This window comes from Hemitrygon akajei, chromosome 3 (genome assembly GCF_048418815.1).
Source record: "Hemitrygon akajei chromosome 3, sHemAka1.3, whole genome shotgun sequence".
Classification (NCBI taxonomy): domain Eukaryota; kingdom Metazoa; phylum Chordata; class Chondrichthyes; order Myliobatiformes; family Dasyatidae; genus Hemitrygon; species Hemitrygon akajei.
In genome coordinates this window covers 170,713,840-170,737,008 of record NC_133126.1, presented here as the reverse complement: position 1 = coordinate 170,737,008, position 23,169 = coordinate 170,713,840, and the positions used below count along the sequence as shown (strand labels likewise).

At 39.7% G+C, this 23,169-nt stretch overlaps 1 protein-coding gene across 1 annotated transcript in view; it reads right to left on the bottom strand.

The window, feature by feature from the left end:
* The window catches only part of LOC140724598 (uncharacterized), a 234,717-nt gene that overhangs the window by 16,323 nt on the left and 195,225 nt on the right, over positions 1-23,169 (bottom strand). Inside the window, exons 74-84 of the mRNA XM_073039023.1 lie at positions 18,748-18,921; positions 16,454-16,555; positions 16,067-16,315; positions 15,442-15,579; positions 14,326-14,504; positions 8,992-9,151; positions 8,770-8,868; positions 6,417-6,527; positions 4,989-5,183; positions 3,727-3,824; positions 2,265-2,323 (exon numbers count right to left, since the gene is read on the bottom strand). Coding sequence (XP_072895124.1) covers positions 2,265-2,323; positions 3,727-3,824; positions 4,989-5,183; positions 6,417-6,527; positions 8,770-8,868; positions 8,992-9,151; positions 14,326-14,504; positions 15,442-15,579; positions 16,067-16,315; positions 16,454-16,555; positions 18,748-18,921 — 1,564 coding nt within the window. The remainder of the gene's footprint in view (positions 1-2,264; positions 2,324-3,726; positions 3,825-4,988; positions 5,184-6,416; positions 6,528-8,769; positions 8,869-8,991; positions 9,152-14,325; positions 14,505-15,441; positions 15,580-16,066; positions 16,316-16,453; positions 16,556-18,747; positions 18,922-23,169) is intronic.

The following is a 23,169-nucleotide window of genomic DNA, read 5'->3' as shown; positions in this document are numbered from 1 at the left end:
AGTAGAAGGGAAATTACTGGAAAAAATTCTTAGGAACAAAGTTAAACTACATTTGGACAAGGAAGGGTAATCAAAAATAGCATGGCTTTCTTAGGGGGAGATCCTGTCAGATCTGAACTTTACAGACTGATAACAAAACGTATAAAGTCAATATGGATTTCAGGGGAGCCTTGGACAAGGTTTCACATGGAAAACTAGCCCAAAATACAAGAGCACAGGGGATCCAAGAAAGCTGATAAATTGGATCCTGAGCTGGTTTGGCATGGGGTGATGGTGGAGATTTGTTTTCTTCAGACTGAAAGCTTGTCACATCTGGTGTACCTCAGTGTTTGTTATATACCTTAATGATTTGAATATAAATGCATGAGAAATAATAGGAAGTTTGCAGATGACATGAAAATTGGTAGTGATACAACAAAGGGCAGATACTGGAAAAATAAGCCAATAATAAACTGCTGGAAGAACTCAGATGAGCTAGTAAGCAATAAGTGAGGTGCAGAATGCGGAGGCTAGTGGGGTGGTAAATAAGGACAAGGGGAACTCTATCCCTGTTGTCAACGGGAATATGGGATAAGGATGGATGATCGGGATTGCAGGAAATATGGTAGAGGAAGGTAAAATCCTATTCTTTAACATCTCAGTTGTTCTGGAATGGAAAGCCTCATCCTGAAAACAGATGCAGTGAAGACAGAGGAATTGAGAAAAAGAAATAGCATTTTTGCAAGTGACAGTGTGGGAAGAGATATAGTCAAGATGTGAGAGTCAGTAGGTTTATAAAAGATATCAGTAGACAGTCTGTCCTCAACGATGGAGACAAAGAAATCGAGTAAGAGGAGAGAGGTGTCAGAGATGGACCAAGTAAATTTGAGGGCAAGGTGGAAATTGGAGACCAGGTTAATGAAATTGATCAGCTCAGCACAAGTGCAGGAAGCAGCACCAATGCAGTCAGTGTAGTGCAGAAAGAGTTGGGGAGCATTATCAGTGTAGGCCTGGAACAGGAACTATTTCATGTAGCCAAGTAAAAGGCAGGCATAGCTGGGACACACACAGGTGTCCATGGCTATAACTTGATGGGGGAGGGTATTAGAAGTATGTCAGATGTATATAGATGGGCAAGGAATGGACAAGTGAGATAGGACAGAATCAAAGTATAAAGAGGTACATTTGATGGGACAATGACAGGTGGAAACAATGAGTCCCTCAGGGCAGTCCTGCTTACGGATCTTGGGAATGTGATAGAAGCAGGTACTGCAAGCTTGAGGAACTTTCATATTGGAGGAGTTCTGGAGGAGAGGCCACTTAATGCAATGAGATCTTGTAATGGTCCATGAGATCATGGTGTTTGTTCCTGGGATTATGGCCTGAAAAGGTGTTTGAGAGTTACAGCCTGGACTTTGCAAAGTTGAGCTCAGTGCACCAGACCACAATGGCACTACCTTAATCTGTGAGTTGCCTGATATTGTTGGAATTGGTGCAAAGTGGGTGGAGTGCTGAGTATTGAGAGGAGATAATTTTGGAATGGGTAAGGGAGATGGAGAATGCAAGGAATGTAGGAAACCTTTCTGTATTTAACTAAAGGGCATAGGTTCAGTGTGAATTGGAAAATGGTGAAGACAGGATATAAGGAAGAATATTTCACCTAGAGGTTGTTGGAGCTTGGAACCCCAGCCTGAGTAGGTGGTGAAATAGGCACACTTAAAACATTCTGGAAGTATCTGGTTGAATGCTTGAATTGCCAAGTCATAGAAGGCTGTAGTGCTGGTAAATAGGATGAGTATTAATTTGCCTCTATTCATCCATATTTTTTCATATATTTCCAATAATTTTCTTTTTCAATGATAGCAGTTGCCACCTTGATAAATACTCTTCATAACATTTAACAGTTGGAAGGAAGTACTTAGGTGAATTTTCCAAATAAACTTAATTGGAAGCAATAGCCTAATAAGTTATTGCCCATTGATATCTATTACAACCACAATATCATCAACATGATTATTTGATTGGACAGATCTGGACACATTGAACTTTCTTGCAGAAAACCCATCTTTAGAGAAGCCCACAGTATATTTACAGAAGTGGTTATCCCGCTGAAAAGAACACAACACAGTAACAAATCCACGGGGACAGACAACAATAACATAAACTTGTGTGAAATACTGGCCAATCATTCATTATGTGTATGATAAATGTAGGATAATAATAATAAATAAATTTAATAAATAAATCCTTTCAAAATAAACACAAAAATAGAGATCTGTACCTACCAGTAACGAAGTTCTGAAATATGATTAAATTGTTGCACTTTATTTGCCTTTTCAAGTACCTAAAACATGTAAAAGATTTTTTTAAAAATTTATTTTCATGGATAGACATATTATTAGACATGCTGAAGTGGAAATTAATTTGAGTGTGTAAATAAACAGTGTCCTGCAGAGGCACTTGGCAGAGTATTTGCAGCAGTTATGCAAATTGCTACAATGGGCAGTGGGCAGTCTAACACAATGGGCTGAGCACAGATATCACAAATACTCAGTGCTCTGTAAATGTCATGAGTTATCATCAATGTTTTCAGAAGCAGAGTGAATTCTGAGCTACAAACTCCTCTGTGGTTCAAGCTGTTGAAGTGCTAGTTGCACTATAAAGGAAAAGCATTATAAAGGAAAAGAACACAGTTAATGGTAGGAGCCTTAAAAACACTGACGTACAGAGGGAATCATAAACACCAGAGGTTTGCTGTATGTGTTAACTTGGGATCTCCGTACATGGCTGCACGGGGTGGGAAAGAAGGCTTATGGCATGCTTGCCTTTTATTAGCTGAGGCATGGGATGCATGAGACAGAAAACTATGTTGCAGTTTTATAAAACTCTGATTAGTCTGCGTCTGGAATATTGCATTTATTTCTGGTTGGTTCTTGAAATGGGCTGCCGGGATGATGGCGGAGGCAGATACTGTATGTATGTGAATATCCAGAGGGATATGGACCATGTCCTGGCAGAAGGGTTAGTTTAATTAGATGTCATAGTTTAATAAGTTTGGCAACATGATTTGTGGGCCTATGGGCTTGTTCCTGTGCTTTTCTGCTCAGCATTAAGAAGCATTTACATTTTGCATGTATAGCATTTCTAATGTTTAAGAGGGAAGGTGCCAAAAAAACTACAGAAAAGAACTTGTATGATTACAACTTCAACAATGGCCTTTTTACACACGTATTTATCTTCTGCGTTATGGATATTATTCTCCATCTGATTTTGAGACACTTTTCTTTTAGTTTCGATATCTATTTAGAATACTAACTCACTCTTAACATCTTATTCAGTTTTAAAAAATGATAATGAATCAATCATTAATATGTTTAGAGTTATATAGAAATGTGATAACTGCAATCCCCCCCCCAATAATTCTAATCTGATTGACTTTGAAAATAAAACTTCAGTGTTTCCAAGTGTCTAATGAGCTGAGCGACAAGCTTTTCAAACTTTGCTTTGTGTGATACCCAAGTAGTGTGAGACTATTTCTCATTCTTGATTTGGAATAATCTAACATTAGATTCTTGTGACAAAATCTATACTATATTTCTGCCTCACATTGACAAATATCATAGTCAATATTTGTAAATACCTACAAGAAATTATCATTCTTAGATCATTTACACTCATGCAAATATTCAAATGCCACGTCAACAAATAAATGTTCAATGAAAAAAAGAGAAAATAAAATGATCATACCTTTTCTTTGATGCTCTCAGTCAAAGTTGAGTTAATTTCTGAAGTTTCGTTAACATTTGTTAAAGTCAATGTGATATTGACTACTCTCTTAGGAAGATCTGTAAGTAAAAACATTGAAATATATTTTCTCACAGCTAATATTTAATAGTACTGTTAGACTGTGTACCTAATTCCAAAAATATGAAATTATGTCTGGATGTCTGGCCGACCTTTTCCATTTATCATTTATTGAATGTGTAAACTAGCTCTGGAAAGGGGGAAGTTCCTTCATTGTTCTTAGACAGAACACATGGATCAATTCCATCCTCTGAGTATCTCGTCCATAAAACTGTTTAATTAAATGTCCCTCTTCAACAGAGTTCTATTAGCAGCTAAGGCTGGGACTCTTTGTAACAAAATTATTGATTCCCACTATTCCCTTGAACATAAAATGTTATATTTTTATCAAATTATAAGTTTACAGCTTCAAAATATATATTGTAAAATAAATCATATTTATTACTACAATACACACTAAATGCTGGAGGAACTCAGCAGGCCAGGCAGCATCTAAGGAAAAGAGTGACCAGTCGATGTTTTGGGCTGAGACCCTTCATCAGGGCTTTTTCCATTGATGCTGCCTGGCCTGCTGAGTTCCTCCAGTATTTTGCGTGTATTGCTTTGATTTCCAGTACCTGCAGATATTCTCTCATTTATATTTACTTGTATTCTGAAATAGACTTAAATTATTTTCTGGCCTGTATGTTCTGACTGTAACTGTGATCAAATTTTGGTTATGGAATGACAACAACTCTGACTCAGACAAATCTGCAACGGGCAGAGGAGCTGCTTTGCTAATTATATATCAAGTTTACATGATGGATTTTCATTTTCTACACATTAACTCAGATTAACACTGAATTTTGTGAGGCACCATGCAAGTCCAAACAAACACAATAAATATAGAAATGTGTTCAAACCAACACAAACATATAACATATATTCTGTGGTACTGCTCAGTAAGTTCATCTAGAAGCATACATGTTCCAGCATAATTTGCCCTTGGTGGAATATTCTTGTGTCTGAGTTTTCTACAATGTAATGTGTGAAGTCATAGAGATCTTGAGGATCTGGAAGCCTCTTTGTAAGTTCACTGTATTTTTGTTTTATCTTTTAAGCTTCATTATCATCTATGATTTCAATGTGTCAAATATCTGACTTGTACAGCATTGAAATAGTCCCATTTGCATTAAATAAGTTCACACAAACAAATAGTAACACACCTGGTGACTGTGCTGCAAGGAATACCAAAGATACAAGTGTACACTGCTCTCCTGTATACGGACTTGGGCACTGGCAGACAGGTATGCAGTTTAGAGAAGGATTGAGAGAGCAGGTTCCACCATTCCTGCAGAATGTGGGAGGGCACTGGGAAGAGTCACATGGTCCTGGCAGTGGTGTGCAGGTTGTTCCATTTCCTGGAGAAAAAGAACATTTTAAAGGAAAATTTTATGTTCTAAACTTTTGCAGCTATTGCAATCTTTTAAAAGATTAGAGAGCTATAAGATATTTTCACAAGCAAAAACGATTGCTTTTTAATATGATAGTGGTTTTCTGTTCAATAGAAAATATATCAGTAAGAAACAGCATGTACAAATGAGAAACATAACAAGGCTTGCACTGAAATTAATGGGTGTTTTTTTAAGATTCAGAATCTCTTCTCAAAATATCTGCAAGATATTATTAATACCTACACCAAGCATGTTAAGTTAGTTTTATTATCCCTGGAAGTAATTACAGTGTCCTCCACTTTGCTCTGGTAACACATCTTAAATCAACAACAGGAATAAGAATGCTTTTAACTAACATGTCAGGTAATCAGTATGAGGGATAATCTTAGTTCCAAGCAGGAAATTTTTTCTTTTTTCTCTGGTTAAGATAATGCTGTTTTGGGATCCTGTTTATATTGAAAATTGTAAGACAACAGGGAAGAAAGATTAGAGTGAAGTTAGTTGCATGTATTTTTTAAATTATTATTTATTATTAAGGTTGGCAGATAATTTTACATATTTTAAACAATTTAAACTAAGGTATGTTATAATTCATTCTTTTGATTCAGAAATATTGTAAAACTACAATTGCCTTGATAAGTGACGAAGTGGTCTCTGAGTTTTGCTGTTTTTCAGTCATTTTAATGTCATTCAAAGTCCTGCTGTTATTCCAGGTCTAGCATCCAAGTTCAGGAACATGTTGACAATGAGATTGATCTCCCCAGATCCCAAGAAGTTCAGGGTAATGGGAAGGTTGACCAACATATATTTCCACTCAGGAAAAATCAGAATTCTTATTTTTCAAAATTATCAACATAAACCTTTGTTAATTAGCTGGTTAGACTCGTGTGACAAAACTCTTGAAAGAGTATTGTAGATATCCTATATCTTATGGTCCAGATACCAGGGTCAGACTCCCTAATTCAGATCAGATTGCAGTCAAGGAGTGGCCAATAAGTTCAGATCTTCTGCAATCCTAGTAAGTGCTAGTTCTTGTGTTAAGAAATCACTTGGAACAGCTGATAAATCACTGCAAAATTCTTGCTAAATTTTGAAGCATGGTTGTATGTTTTGGATCAGCTAACATTTAGACATGGATTAAAATAAACACAGAAACTAAAATGAAGAAGCTTTTCTAAAAATTATTAATCACAATCTTACCTGTGAATCGTTCATTACAAATGCATTTGAATTTTCCTTCTATTTCTTTGCAGACAGCATTAGGTGAACATGTTGAACATTCAGTAATATCACTGCAATATGTCCCATTGCCTAGAAGTGTTTAAAACATTGATTTCATTATTGTGAAGTGTGGTGCAATCATAAACTTTTATCACTATGGTACTTGATTTCCAGAAAGTAGTTTTATCTTATAATAGTCATGATGCCATCCTTCATGCATCCTATTAAGTCAACAACCTCAAGGAGAATTAAGTAGTCTTTTGTTACTTACTTAGTCAATGCAAGCATAAGATATTTCAGTTGAGTAGTCCACCAGTTTCATTGACTGCTGAAAACCCAAAGATTCAATGCGAAAAGTAGAAAATTGCCAATCATGTGGTTTCTCAGAAAAGCAGATTGTTCTGCTTTTCAGGAAATTCATTTATGTTTATCTATGTGATTAAGCAGATTCAGCTTTCACTTTAATGAGCAGTTTCACAAGTATATTAGGTCACTTCCAGTTGTTATGCCCGCAGCCCCCTCCTTTGTGAGTATCACAAGAGCACTAGTGGGGGTGGGTCAGTGGACCCAGGAAATGGGAGAGAGACGTGCCGGATGCCTCGTTCCCCGGTGATGCAAAATAACGCGACATTGGCCATTGTCTCTTGGAGACACATTTGTGGATTGGGGACTAGGCTACGTGCAAGCCCTCGGGTAAAGTGGGCTGGTTGAGAGAGAGATTGCATCACCCCCAACCTGGTTGACATCTACTACCCTGTGAGTCAAGATAAAAGAGGGGCTGTAGAGACGGCCCCTCAGACGCACCAGAAGACATGCTAGCAATCCCATAATAGCGGGCAGCCATTTGAAGGAAGCCACGTGCGTTCGGTTCCCTTGCCTGGAAGCCAATGGCGGGTACCACAGAAACAATTTTCTTGAACTAACAACGGGGAACCAACTCCCCCGACTCAACGGATTGGCCTCATCAAAAGACCCAGGCAAGTTTCTTTTCTCACAAATCTCTCTCTCTCCAACAAGTGAAAACCCAGCGGTCCCCAAAGGCTGAAGCCTGCAGGAACTGAGTGACTTATATTTCCATCGGACAATATATTATCCCCTAGACAAACGATAGAGCTATTTCTTATTGATGATTATTACTATACCCACGCTTTTAGATTGAGTATTGACGACGTATATTATCTGAATGTTTGTATTAATCTTATTTTTGTGCCCCTTTATAAATAAAGACTTTTAAAAATAGTACCATCAGACTTCAATGGACCTCTCTATCTTTGCTGGTAAGTGATCCAGTTACGGGGTACGTAACACAGTGCAATCAGGAACTAGTAAGTATAAAAACACATTAGCTGGCAGAAGGCCGGAGTTTTATGTTAGGAGCTAAAGAAGTTTCTATCTAAAGCCACCCTGTTGTTTCCCCAGTAGAAGCATTGCTTGTAAATTCATGTTATATTATTTAGAAGTTAACCTAAGGTATCAATAAGATTTTTCTGAAATAGAATGTAATTTTTGAAATGCGAATGGTTTATACAAACTATTTTCCTGTGCTATTTACTTGTCAGAATCTTATAATATTTGCCTGCAGGAAACATAACTAAGTTCTTACTTATCTGTGAATATTAACTTGTGTGAATAGAACATGATAATTGCAATGTATTTTATTATTTTTCATTTTTTTCACTATGTCATGCAGTTGAGTCTGCAATAAATCCAAGGAGCTAGGACTCGGCATCCTGACTCTCATGTCATTTTTGAATGGAGTTGAGCTGACTGAAATATTTGATGTTTCAACACCTCAGAAAGGGCAGCACACACATGAATGGCAATTTTCTACTTTTGGGAAATCTTTTTGCCTTGTTGGTATTTTGAATGTCTCTATATCGTCATATGCAATTGCTAAATTTGTAAATACATTTTGTTCAACTTGATCTGCAATTTCTTTCTGCTGGAATACTGCATTTCAAGTTAACATAAGAAAACAGAACACACAAATGTGGTGTTAATAGTGTTTTTTGGTGTGTGGCAGCAATTTTTGAAAGCTTGCAAAACAAAAAGATCATTAACAAATTTATAAACCATCGAGCCCTTTGGGGGGGGCTGAAAAGGGGCTAAAATAAGTAATCAATTGGAAGAACATGGATCATGATATGAGTTTAATTAAGAATGAATGGACATATAGGCAAATGGCAAACATACAAAATCTTTTGATAGATGTGTAATAAAGGGAGAAGTTTATAAAATTATACCAGACTATGTGTTTAATTAATATATTATGTTTAAGGAATGATACTACTAGAGAAACAAGTTTATTATATATTATTTAGATCACACCTACCTGAAAATCCTTCTTTGCAAATACAATTATAACTTCTCACAGTATTTATACATGTTGCATTTGGAGAACATGAGTTGTTGTCTTTGCACTCGTCTATGTCTGTTGGGATATATATATATTTACACAATTTAGCTTGAATAAGATCTGTACAATTTGTACTTCCAGAATGACATTACAACATTTGTTCATTTTTTTAAAGCAGGAAAATTAAAAATATGTTACCCAAACACTGTATTCCATCGCCATTCAATCCAGCAGGACATGATCCACATGCAGTCGAGGAGCAGTTTACTCCAGTGAAACATGTGAGGGTCTGACAGATATCAACTGAAGACCGGCAGCTCAAACCATTGAATCCATCTTTACATATGCATGCAGCTATCTATAAAAGAACAATTTCAAGTGTTTTATATATTACTCCCAAGAAGTTCTCACAGGTTAAACTAAGTGGAGGATTCTGAGAAGGTACAACATGCAGAATTAGTGATGATGTGTAATTCACACTGAATTTCATTTTGGTACTGGCAATGAAATGGAAATGTGTTCAGATGGATCAGGTGGTCCATAAGACAGTAAAATTCAAAACCAGGATGCCAGAAGTGAGGGATTCATATGACAGTTTTCCTTAGTATTTATGTATGTCAGGTAGATTTAAGAGGGCACACAAGAATTGTGCAGCCTTGCACTGATTGTGGTGGCTATGCTAACAGGAACTCTAACCCATGTATATCACTCTGGTATTACATGAGTTAATCTTGCTGTGCTTGGTATTTGAAACATGGAGATATGTCAGTGTTGCTCCTTGGTACCACTTTATCAGAGTATCTCCAAAGAATCTTAGTGATCTCAATTAATAAGCTTGGGAATTATATTTAATTTACTTCCAACAGCTGCTCTAACTGCCTCTATTAAAAGTTATACCTTTTGGCCAAACTATTTTCCTAGTTCTTCTTGACCTATAGCACGTAAGGGCCAGAAAGGCCTCCTCGAGTTACGCCTCCAAGCAATACCCGATGTATGGTTAGGCATAGCTCAAATACCTTCTATAAATTTGCTGATGATACAAGCATTTTTGGTAGAATCTCAGGTGGTGACGAGAGGGCGTACAGGAGTGAAATATGCAACTAATAGAATGGTGCCACAGCAACAACCTGGCACTCAATGTCAGTAAGATGAAAGAGCTGATTATGGACTTCCGAAACTATAAGATGAAGGAGCATATACCAATCCTCATAGAAGGTTCAGAAGTGGAAAGAGTGAGCAGCTTCAAGTTCCTTGGTGTCAAGATCTCTGAGAATCTAATCTGGTCCTAACATATCAATGTTGTTATGAAGAAGGCAAGACAGCGGCTATACTTTATTAAGAGTTTGAAGATATTTGGCATGTCAACAAATACACTCAAAAACTTCCATAGTTGAGAGCGTTCTGGCAGGCTGCATCACTGTCTGGTATGGAAGGGCTATTGCACAGGACCAAACGAAGCTGCAGAAGGTTTCAAATCTAGTCAGCTCCATCTTGGCACTAGCCTACCAAGTACATAGAAACATAGAAAATTGGAGCAGGAGTAGGCCATTTGGCCCTTTGAGCCCGCACCGCCATTCAGTATGATCATGGCTGATTATCCAGCTCAGAAACCTGTACCTGCTTTCTCTCCATACCCCCGATCCCTTTAGCCACAAGGGCCATATCTAACTTCCTCTTAAATATAGCCAATGAACTGGCCTCAACTGTTTCCTGTGGCAGAGAATTCCACAGATTCACCACCCTCTGTGTGAAGAAGTTTTTCCTCATCTCGGTCCTAAAAGGCTTCCCCTTTATCCTTAAACTGTGACCCCTTGTTCTGGACTTCCCCAACATCGGAAACAATCTTACTGCATCTAGCCTGTCCAATCCCTTTAGAATTTTATACATTTCAATAAGATCCCCCCCTCAATCTTCTAAATTCCAGTGAATATAAGCCTAGTTGATCCAGTCTTTCTTCATTTGAAAGTCCTGCCATCCCAGGAATCAATCTGGTGAACCTTCTCTGTACTCCCTCTATGGCAAGAGTGTCTTTCCTCAGATTAGGGGACCAAAACTGCACACAATTCTCTAGGTGCGGTCTCACCAAGGCCTTGTACAACTGCAGTAGAACCTCCCTGCTCCTGTACTCAAATCCTTTTGCTATGAATGCCAACATACCATTTGCCTTTTTCACCGCCTGCTGTACCTGCATGCCCACCTTCAATGACTGGTGTACAATGACACCCAGGTCTCGTTGCATCTCCCCTTTTCCTAATCGACCACTGTTCAGATAATAATCTGTTTTCCTGTTCTTGCAACCAAGTGGATAACCTCACATTTATCCACGTTAAATTGCATCTGCCATGAATTTGCCCACTCACCTAACCTATCCAAGTCACCCTGCATCCTCTTAGCATCCTCCTCACAGCTAACACCGCCACCCAGCTTCGTGTCATCCACAAACTTGGAGATGCTGCATTTAATTCCCTCGTCTAAATCATTAATATATATTGTAAACAAATGGGGTCCCAGCACTGAGCCTTGCGGTACCCCACTAGTCACTGCCTGCCATTCTGAAAAGGTCCCGTTTACTCCCACTCTTTGCTTCCTGTCTGCCAACCAATTCTCTATCCACATCAATACCATACCCCCAATACCGTGTGCTTTAAGTTTGCACACTAATCTGTGTGGGACCTTGTCAAAAGCCTTTTGAAAATCTAAATATACCACATCCACTGGCTCTCCCCTATCCACTCTACTAGTTACATCTTCAGAAAATTCTATAAGATTTGTCAGACATGATTTTCCTTTCACAAATCCATGCTGACTTTGTCTGATGATTTCACCTCTTTCCAAATGTGCTGTTATCACATCTTTGATAACCGACTAGCATTTTCGCCATCACAGATGTCAGACTCACCAGTCTATAATTCCCCGGTTTTTCTCTCCCTCCTTTTTTTAAAAAGTGGGGTTACATTAGCCACCCTCCAATCCTCAGGAACTAATCCAGAATCTAAGGAGTTTTGAAAAATTATCACTAATGCATCCACTATTTCTTGGGCAAACATGAGGAAATCTGCAGATGCTGGAAATTCAAACAACACACACAAAATGCTGGTAGAACACAGCAGGCTAGGCAGCATCTATAGGGAGAAGCGATGTCGACGTTTCAGGCCGAGACCCTTCATCAGGACTAACCGAAAGGAAAGATAGGAAGAGATTTGAAAGTAGAGGGGGGAGGGGGAAATGCGAAATGAAAGGAGTAGACCGGAGGGGGTGGGATGAAGCTAAGAGCTGGAAAGGTGATTGGCAAAAGTGATACAGAGCTGGAGAAGGGAAAGGATCATGGGACTGGAGGCCTCAGGAGAAAGAAAGGAGGTGGGGGGGGGAGAGCACCAGAGGGAGATGGAGAACAGGCAAACAACTAAATATGTCAGGGATGGGGTAAGAAGGGGAGGAGGGGCATTAACGGAAGTTAGAGAAGTCAATGTTCATGCCATCAGGTTGTAGGCTACCCAGCCGGTATATAAGGTGTTGTTCCTCCAACCTGAGTTTGGATTCATTTTGACAATAGAGGAGGCCATGGATAGACATATCAGAATGGGAATGGGATATTTCTTGGGCTACTTCCTTAAGCACTCTGGGATGCAGACCATCTGGCCCTGGGGATTTATCTGCTTTTAATCCCTTCAATTTACCTAACACCACTTTCCTACTAACATGTATTTCCCTCAGTTCCTCCATCTCACTAAACCCTCGGTCCCTTACTATTTCCGGAAGATTATTTATGTCCTCCTTAGTGAAGACAGAACCAAAGTAGTTATTCAATTGGTCTGCCATGTCTTTGTTCCCTATGATCAATTCACCTGTTTCTGACTGTAAAGGACCTACATTTGTCTTGACCAATCTTTTTCTTTTCACGTATCTATAAAAGCTTTTACAGTCAGTTTTTATGCTCCCTGCCAGCTTTCTCTCATAATCTTTTTTTCCCCTTTCCTAATTAAGCCCTTTGTCCTCCTCTGCTGGTCTCTGAATTTCTCCCAGTCCTCAGGTGTTGTGCTTTTTTTTGCTAATTTATATGTTTCTACCCAGGACATCTTTAGGGAGCAGCGTCTCAGAAAGGCAGCATCCATTATTAAAGACCTCCAGCACCCAGGACATGCCCTTTTCTCACTGTTACCTTTAGGTAGGAGATACAGAAGCCTGAAGGCACACACTCAGCGATTCAGGAACAGCTTCTTCCCCTCTGTCATCCAATTCCTAAATGGACATTGAAGCTTTGGACACTACCTCACTATTTTTAATATACAGTATTTCTGTTTTTGCACATTTTTAAAAATCTATTCAACACATGTAATTGATTTACTTTATTTATTATGGTTTTTTTCCTCTCTCTCTGCTAGAGTATGTATTGCATTGAACTGCTGCTGCTAAGTTAACAAATTTCATGTCACATGCTGGTGATAATAAATCTGATTCTGATTAATCCTAGCCTAATCAAGGGACAATTTACAATGGTCAATTAACCTGCCAATCGATACATCTTTGGACTGTGGGAACTGGAGCACCAGGAGGAAACTCATGTAGTCATGGGGAGAACGTGCAAACTCCTAACAGACAGCGGCAGGAGTTAAACCTGGGCTGCTGGGACTGTAAAGCATTGTGCTAACCACTATATTACCATGCTGCCTTTCAACCTTAACCTCTCTGCTAATGAAAACCTAATCTGTTTTTACTGGTTCTGACAGAAAGTCCTAGATCTACAAGATTTGCTGTTTAAATGTCCCCAGATGCTCCCTGGCTTGCTGAGTGTTTCCAGTATTCCTTATTATTTTTTAATGTTAAGGTAATTAGCATGGGAGCAAGCTGAGTGGACTGGTGGAACCTCCCAGCTTTGCCATCAAAGGCCAGAACAGTGGTTATGTTAATGCCCAGAAGCTGTGCATGGTCATTTCTTGTGTACCATCTGTCCATAGAAGAGTTGAATAACGTGTAACTAAGCAAACTTTTTAAACCAGGCAAGTCTCAGTTTGACTAGTACCACCCTCAGAATCCTCCACTTTGTTTAATTGTACTCTTAAAGCTTAAATATTTTGGTTGACAACAAGTGGTTTCAAATCCCAAGTGACGTAATTCCTATGTGTGAGCAAGTAATTAAATTAGTGTAGTTAAATTTTAAATGCAAAATATTTATTTACAGAGTTCAAATATAAGGGAACTCAAACTAGATTGGAACACTGGATACCACATTTTTGCTAAAGATAATATAACTTGCGAGGAATATTTAATGGGATGGTTCTTTGCAGATAATCAGTAAGTTATAATATCTCTAAATATATATCAGGAATTGAAGGTGATCTGGTATATTTAAGATGCATGAAATTGATAGAGCTAATTCTCCTATACACTGACATTTGAGAGGTACCTGTTCCAAATCTCACATTCAGGATATATTTTCCTCCAGAGTTTCAATGAAATTCACTTTCTATTGCTCAATAAGGACAGCACAGAAATTGTTATGCAAGAATCTATCCTTGTAATGTGCACACTCACGTAGACAGAAGAACGATTGATTCGTGTGGTGTCATTGAAATTGCATTCTCCATTCTCACCACAGTCACATAGCACTAGCTGTGGTCTTAAGACTGAAGTTAGGTTATTAGAGTCAACAGCTTCAACATCTACTGTTAATCCATTTCTGTTTGTTGGAAGCCAAATCAAAGTTCCGTTTGCTGTTGAATTAAACAAAAAATGTTAAAAGAAATACTACAAGAGCTGGAACAATGTTGTTACAATTGATACTGTTTAATTTAAAGTTTTGTTCTTTTAATTTTAGCAAATAAAATTGAAAGAAAATTTTTGAGGATCATGTGTCCTCACTGAAATGAAAGGACCCAGGATCTCAGGGTATTATGCATACATGTTATAAATGAAACCATCAATATAATATTCAGTAGCTCCTTTTTATAGAATGTAAAGTATTACAGTTTTTGCAAAGTTTATTTTAAAACAGTGAGTGTGTCTAATCTGGGAGCCAGTTATTACTTAAAGCATAATACATTTTAATCAGGATAAGTTTCCTCTTTTTATTACCTACAGTGGTAAGGTCTTACTTTCAGAATACTAGAATTTGGCAAGAAATAACTAAATTTCTCAAGTGTTTTCTCCCAATAATGTTCACTATTCTTGCTGAGAAATAGTTCCTCTTGCACAGCATGATTTATTTATTTATTGTGATACAGCGTGGAACAACCTCTTTGAGCTGCACCACCCAGCAAGTCCCTCATTTAATCCTAGCCTAATCACAGGACAATTTACAATGACCAATTAATCTATTAACTGGTACGCCTTTAGACTGTGGGAGAAACTGAAACCCATGGGGAGACCCTATGAACTCCTTACGGCAGGAAGTGAACCCGGGTATAAACAATGCTGCATGCTACTTTACTTTCTGCAGACTTATGAGAAACCTTTTTCTGTAAACACATCTACACATCTTTACTGGGGGGGGGGGGGGGGGGGAGGGTTTATTAAGATTATCCTTTATTGACTTAAAAATATGACAAGTTGCATTTGATTAATTTGTCCAAAGTAAAATTGAAGCCAAATAATAAAGTTCGTTTTGATATATGTACTTTGCAATGAACATCATAAATGATAAAACATTACCTGTTATATTTAGATCCTTGGATATGTAAGGATTAAATACAACATTTCCATGTTGTTTTACTGTGTAGTGGCTAATCACTTGTTCAAACAGATTTGTAGAAATAACACTATTTCCTTCAATTATAGGTGGAAATGAATCTATAATTGGGTAAAAGTGTGGATTAAATAATTAAATAATAACAACGCTATACATATCATTTATCATGATTAAGTAATATCGATGTCAGGCATGTGTATGCCACAACTCAACCTTTCTCAGACAAATTACATATTTTCAAGACACAAAATTGTTTTACTCAAATTACTACATTTATAAACAATTATCAGGTGTTACATGACTGGCAAGTTTCCTTTCTACCTTACATAGAAAAATACAAACTTACACTAGATAGGGAAACATGAGGAAATCTGCAGATGCTGGAAATTCAAGCAACACACACAAAATGCTGGTGGAACGCAGCAGGCCAGGCAGCATCTATAGGGAGAAGCGCTGTCGAAGGTCCGGGCCGAGACCCTTCGTTTTCACTTCTCCCTATGGATGTTGACTGGCCTGCTGCATTCCACCAGCATTTTGTGTGTGTAACTTACACTAGTTAATAGCTTTTAATAATCATAAATTGCTTACTTAGTCTTTGCATATCTTCATTAAATTGTGTGATTGTTTTTGCTGTAGACAACCCAATTTCTATTTTTCCTGTACTGACCACATCATAAATGCATTGAGTGTTGTTGTTGCATGCAGCGACACCCTCGTTGTATAACGTTATGTTCTGTTGCCGGAGCTCATCCAGGAATACAGGTGTAAACATATTGTTTGCAGTTCTTGCTATAACACTTTGAGTTGTGAAAATAGATTGGTCACTGGGCACTTCCCCTATTGGTAAAGATATTGAGAGGTAAGTAAAGATGAATACTGGACATGCACAATACAGCTTGCATTCTTTTGGTATAGAAAAAGTTTTAATTTTTCAATGCAAATGATTAGCTTATATTAGATTATTTTAGAACTCACATGTTAATCCATATCTGTAAAGTGTAGATTCTGAGCTGTTGGCTGGAATAATGGACCCATTGGGCATTGTGAAATCATCATTTTGATTATTATTCCACAATCCTAGAAGCAATCAACAATGACAAACAAAAATTGTAACAGGTTTGCATTTTAACAATTTTTTAAATGGAATAAAACATGGCAAATTTGAAAGGCTGCTTCAGTTTTTTCAATAATTATCTGGACTTCTACTTTTGAATTACAAAATCAGAAATACATTCAATTAACTGGATTTACATATATGATGATGCAAACAAAAAGCAGATAAAATTAGAAATCAGCCAAGTTTTAAATCTAAATTTGAAACTGTTATAGAATTAAAAGGATACTAAACAGGAATATGGTTAGACATGTTATGTTACAATCAGTATTTTTTAAAATCTTTATATATGTCTTACAGCATTACTACCATAATTATTTTTAGATTGATTTAACAAATGGTAACATAAGGATAATTTTCAGATGGAAGTGTATAGTGTTAAATTGATAGAAAGTCACAAGATAGATAATTTATTATGGGAAATATATACGCTAACCTGAAGGGTACCAGGCTTAGCGTTGACTTCCTAAGGATGGCAGAGTGCTACAGCTAATAGAATTGCTGCCTCGTGCTGGCAGGACTTTGCTGTCCATGTGAAGTTCTCCCATGAGTATCCCAAGATGTTCTCTCACATCACATACTGTAGACCTGCAGGCTGCTAGGTTAATTGGCCATTTTAAATTTCCCCGACAATTTAGATGAGTAGTAGAATCTGAAGACTAAATTGGGATTACAGTAAATGGTGTGTGCTGGTTGGCATAAACTTGCTGGCCAGAGGATCAGGTTCCATATGATATGAACTGGAATTGGAAACATGAGAAAATCTGCAGATTCTGGAAATCTAAGCAACACACACAAAATGCTGTAGGAAGTCAGCAGGCCAGGCAGCATCTATGGAAAAGAGTAAACAGTCGATGTTTTGGGCAGAGATGTCTCAGCCCAATGGTGGTCCAGATATCAACCACTATGTTCAAAGAATCCCTTCAGCAAGGCACTTGACAATGCCCTGTATGGGATGCTGGTCAAGAAAGTACAGTTGCTTGGCATTTAAGATGAGGTAGTAAATTGGGTTAGACATTGGTTTTGTGGGAGAAGCCAGAGAGTGGTACTAGATGGTTTCCTCTCTGACTGGAGGCCTGTAACTAGTGGTGTGCTACAGGGATCGGTGCTAGGTCCATTGTTGTTTGGCATCTATATAATGATCTGAATGATAACGTGGTTAACTGGATCAGAATCAGATTTAATATCACTAGCATATGACATGAAATTTATGGTCTTCATAAACCAATATATTGTGTACAGGAGATGGGATGTTTTGTTGAAGTTGTATAAGACGATGGTGAGGCCTGATTTGGAGTATTGTGTGTAGTTTTGGTCACCTACATAGAGGAAGAATATAAACAAGTTTGAAAGTGCAGAGACAATCTGCAAGGACATTGCTGTGTCTGGAGGAAGGATCTGAGTTACAAGGAATGATTGAATAGGTTAGGACTGTATTCTTTACAATGTAGTAGATTGAGAGGAGATTTGATAGAAATGTACAAAATTATGAGGGGTATAGATAGGGCAAATGTGAGCAGGCTTTTACTACTGAGGTTGGGAGGGACAATAACCATAGGTTAAGGGTGAGAAGTTTAAGGGGAACATGAAGGGATACTTGTTTACTCAGAGGGTAATGAGAGTGTGGAATGAGCTGCCAGCACAAGTTGTGCATAAAAGCTCAATTTCAAGGTTTAATAGAAGATTGGATAGGTACATGGATAGTAGGGGTACAGAGGGATATGGCCCCGGTACAGGTCGATGGGAGTAGGTAGTTTAAATTATTTCAGCATGGACTAGATGGGCCAAATGGCCCATATCTAGAAGGCAAAAGATTTTCATCATCTACCTTATCTATGCCCCTCATAATCTGTCACTATTTGACTTTCCTTGCTCCTGAGGAACAAGGCCAGCATATCCACCCTCTCCTCGTAATTGAACTCCTCTGATCTATGTAACTGTAAAATGCCGGTGAATCTTGTCTCTTGTGTCTTTAGCACAATCACATCTTTTTTTGCATTCTTAATGCTCCTAAATTTCTTAGAGCAACCTTCAGCACACAAACTTTCTAGGAAGCAAGATCTACAATGAAACAATGCATCAATAACAGTGACAAGTTGGCCAAAGTCAAATATGTTATGGTACCCAAATATGTCATCAGTAAAAATTAACTTACCAAGAAGACCTTGTGTTTTGTTCATATATTTTTTTGGTAAGCTGGGTACGATATTTAACATTTCAAATTCTGCTGTTACATTTAATGAAATGCCATTCTCAAATACAGCAAGCACTGATGAGTTTCCTTTCTTCTCCAGATAAAAATTATCCTCATAAAATACTTCCTTATTACCTGTGAAGATAAATAGCAGACCTGAATGTAAAATACTGTCTAGAAATGACAACCATCAATACCAGAAACATTATTTTGTCTGGTATTTGGTAAAGTTTACTTCCCAGTCTAAATCAGGAATAATGCTGAATGACATTTTTAAATTGGTCCTCCATTATTATTACCAATAGCAGTTTGTAAACAATGCTGTGGTATTTTGTATTGAGTTTGCATCGACTTAATTTCACACATCGGAGTTTCAAGCTAAATGATGCGACTTGCAAAAATTACCAGAAGAATGAGAGCAAAAGAATCACCTTTATTTCTGTCTGGAATTGTCAGTGATACACCAAGTTAATGCATGGCACATTCTGGTCAAGGAATGGAAAACCCAGATCTCCACTGTTGAACCCGTCAAAGTCGATTGAGTCAGGGAAGGTGATACTGCTTACCTGGCCATTGGGAGCTTCCGTGTTCTGTTGGCCCAGAGGAGATATGCATAGAGGGAAATGGGAAAGTGGGCTAAGGGGCAACAGAGTGGGAGTGGGATGAATATGAACTTGGGGGTGAGGTGGCAGTTGAGAAGGCCGAATGGAAGTGGGGTGGGGGGGAGGGGATGTTGTACCTGACTCAGAAGACACCTCCACAAATGATAACTCAACTCCAAAAGACAATTGCACAAATAAGACCTTAAGATATAGGAGCAGAATTAAGCCATCGAGTGCATTGTGGCTTAATTATTTTTCTTTCAACCCCATTCTCCCACCTTCACCCTATAACCTTTAACTCCCTTACCAGTCAGGACTTGTTCATCTCTGCCTTAAATGGAAGCAATGACTTGGCCTCTATAGCTGTCTGTGGCACCAAATTCCCATTCCCCCCTCTCTGCCTTCTGCCAGTCAGCCAATCTTTTATTAATGCTAGCACCTTGGGTTCTTGGTTAGCAGCCTTGTATGCAGCACTTTGCTAAGGGTCTTCTGTAAATGCAAGTAAATAATGTGCACTGATTCTAATTTGTCTAACCTGCTTGTTACCTCTTCAATGAAATCTAACAGATTTGTCAGGCAAGATCACCCTTAAGGAAACCATATTAACCTTCCAAGTACTCTGATGGCATTAATGGTAATTTTATTTTCTGTTTTAAACTTTATTCAACTCTATATGGCAGAGCAATAGGTAGGTGGAGCGAACTGGCAAGCCTAGGGGTTAGGCAAACGTTTACATATCTGTGGTCCCGTACTAATCAGGTCCCATGGGTGCTGTTATGCCGTTGGCCCCCTCCTTTGTGAAAATCGCAAGAACTCTAGTTAAGGGGGGGTCAACTGACCCAAGAGGGAGACGTGCGAAAGACCACGTTCTTCCAAGACGCAGAATAAAAGTGACTTTGCCTATTGTCTCATGGAGACCACCTGAAAAGCCCTCGGGCAAAGTGGGCTGGTTGAGAGAGAGATCGCATTACCTGCAACTTGATTGACACCTGCGATCTCGTGAAGAAGTATAAAGGCGGGTCTGAGGGGAGGACCCTCAGATGCACCAAGGAAACACACGAAGGAGAAACGCTAGAAATCCTGCGACAGCGTTTTAATAGCTACAGCCGGTGGTGGGGTTCGTGTGCGTCCTTCCCTTGCCTGGGATTGGCGACTTCACCACGGAAGACGGCCTAGCTACAGGGGAAGCCACAGATGAGAGTCCATTCCCCCAACGAGACTTCCGACTACCTCCTACAGGTTGGAAAACCTGTCGGGTAAATGCTTCATGTTCTCTGTCTTTCTAACTAAACGTGCACCAACGCGACACTTCCGCCGACAACTAAGTGAAACTGCCGTGATCTAAAAGACTTTTAGCTATCCAGTGAACGATATAAAATCTACATTACCCCTAGACGACGATCGAGCTTGTGTTTTGAATGATTATTATTACACCGGTGTTTTAGATTGAGTTTTGATGATCTGAATGTTTTGTATTAACCATACGTTTGTGCCCTTGTTGAATAAAACGGTTGAAAATAGTAGCATCCGACTCAGCTGATCCATCTATCTTTGCTGGTAAGTTACCTGGTTACGGGGTTTTCGTAACAAGTGGGGTTCTCGTCCCGGATTTGAAACCAAACGGGAGGGTCAGTGAATCGGGCTGTAAGTCCAAACGTAAATCTGGTTACGCAGGTAGCCGGACAGGAAACCAGCAAAGATGGACGTGGGTGAATTTATGAAAAGCCCAACTATGGGGGCGCTAGGGAAAGCTACAAAATCAGACTTAGTAAGTTTGGCGCAGGCCTTAGACCTCACAGCGGTGAAGCCAGCAATGAAAAAGCAGGAAGTGTTAAGGGTCATACAACAGCATTACGTTGGGAAGAAGGTGTTTACAGCTGAGGATTTGGAAAATATTCCCGAAAGGAGATTAGTGAGTGGGACAAATCAGGCAGAGTTGGAGAAAACAAGGCTGGAATATGAGTTTAAAATAAAGCAGCTAGAAATAGAAGCAGCTCAGAAGGCTGCAGAGAGAGAAGCCGAGAGGGCAAGAGAAGCCGAGAGGGAAAGAGAGCAGGTGTTCAAACTAAAGCAGCTAGAAGCAGAAGAGAGAGAGAAACAGAGGAACTATGAATTGGAGCTGGACAGGCGAAAACAAGAGCGAAGAACTCAAGGGGGAGAGAAAGAGGGGTTTGATATTAGTCGGGCGTTGAGGTTGGTCCCCCCGTTCGAGGAGACGGATGTTGATAGTTATTTCTTGCTCTTTGAAAAGGTGGCAGAGAATCAGAAGTGGCCCAGAGAGCAGTGGGTGGCGTTGTTACAAAGTGTGTTACGAGGGAAAGCACAGCGGGTATATGCCGCGCTGCCCACAGAAAGGGACGGGAATTATGATCAAGTAAAGGAGGCCATTCTCCGAGGTTACGAGTTAGTACCTGAGGCATATAGACAAAGGTTCCGAAATTTAAAAAGAGGGTGGAATCAAACGTATACCGAGCTAGCCCATGAGAAGGGTGTGCTCTTGGACCGTTGGTGCACAGCTGAAAAGGTGGCCGAGAACTATGGGCGTCTCAGGGAGCTAGTTTTGATTGAGGAATTTAAAAGTTGCGTTCCGGAAGAGATCCGAATGTATTTAAGTGAGAGGGCGAATCAGTCCATCTCAGAGATGGCTAGGCTCGCAGATGAATATGCCCTAACCCACAAGACAAAGTTTTCCTCGCCAAAAAGTTACCTGAGAGACCGTCGGAATGGTAGGGACAGTCCGCCGGCTAAGGGAGAAACTCCACCGGGAGCTAGCACAAAAAGTGAGGATAACAGACAGGAAACCTGGAGATCTCCTGGTTTAAACTGTTTTAATTGTGGAAAGGTGGGACATATTGCATCAAAGTGCTTTGCTCTGAGAAAGGAGCCAGAGAGGGAGAGAGCAGCGATCCCTATCGGGCGTGCAGTGGTAATCAGGAAGTTGACAAGAGGGCCCCAGGTAGATGGAGTACCGGAGGGGCGGGAGACATTTAGTTCCGAAGGAACCGTGTCTTTGAGGGAAGGGGACCCCCCCATCCCTGTACGAATTTGGAGAGACACGGGGGCGGAACTATCGTTAATTAGCCGTAATGTGTTAAATTTCGGCCCTCGGACGGGGGAGGTTGCCCTGAGAGGAATCGGGAACCAGACCGCGGTCGTGCCTTTGCATAGGGTCTTTCTCGATTGCGAGTTGGTGTCGGGACCTGTGGAGCTAGGAGTCCTGCCGGAGTTACCGGGGGAGGGCGTGGACCTCCTGTTGGGTAATGACCTCGCGGGTGGGAAGATGGGAACCGCCCTGATAGTTGAGGCCCCGCCCATGGAGTCCCCGAGCTATCGCGCATGCGCGGTCACTAGCAGCCTGTCGAGAGCGGCGACTGGGACCGCGCGCAGTTTGAAATTGGCCCAGACGTTTTTACCGACCCTACACCACGAGGGTTCAGAGGGTGGTAAAACGGAAGGTAGTAAAGTAAAATGGGGTAAGGGTAAGGAGATAGCCCTCCCCTTAGTGAAGAGAAAGGTCCTAGAGGTAGGAAATAAAGATGAGAAACGGATAAAGCTGTTAAAACGTCCAGAGTTGGACGTGGTTGATCTGTCTGGTTTGGCAGAATTGTTTGGAGAAGTTGAGAGTCCTAAAGATGTTCTCGATGGTCCCGAGAGTGAAATGAGGGCAGTCTTAGAGGAGAAGGGTATCCTTGCTGTGGAGAAGTCAGCTGAAATGGCCGAGGAGGTTGTTTCAGCTCGCAGGGTTGCGCCTTCCCCAACGGGGGGCTGCCTAGAGAGTAAC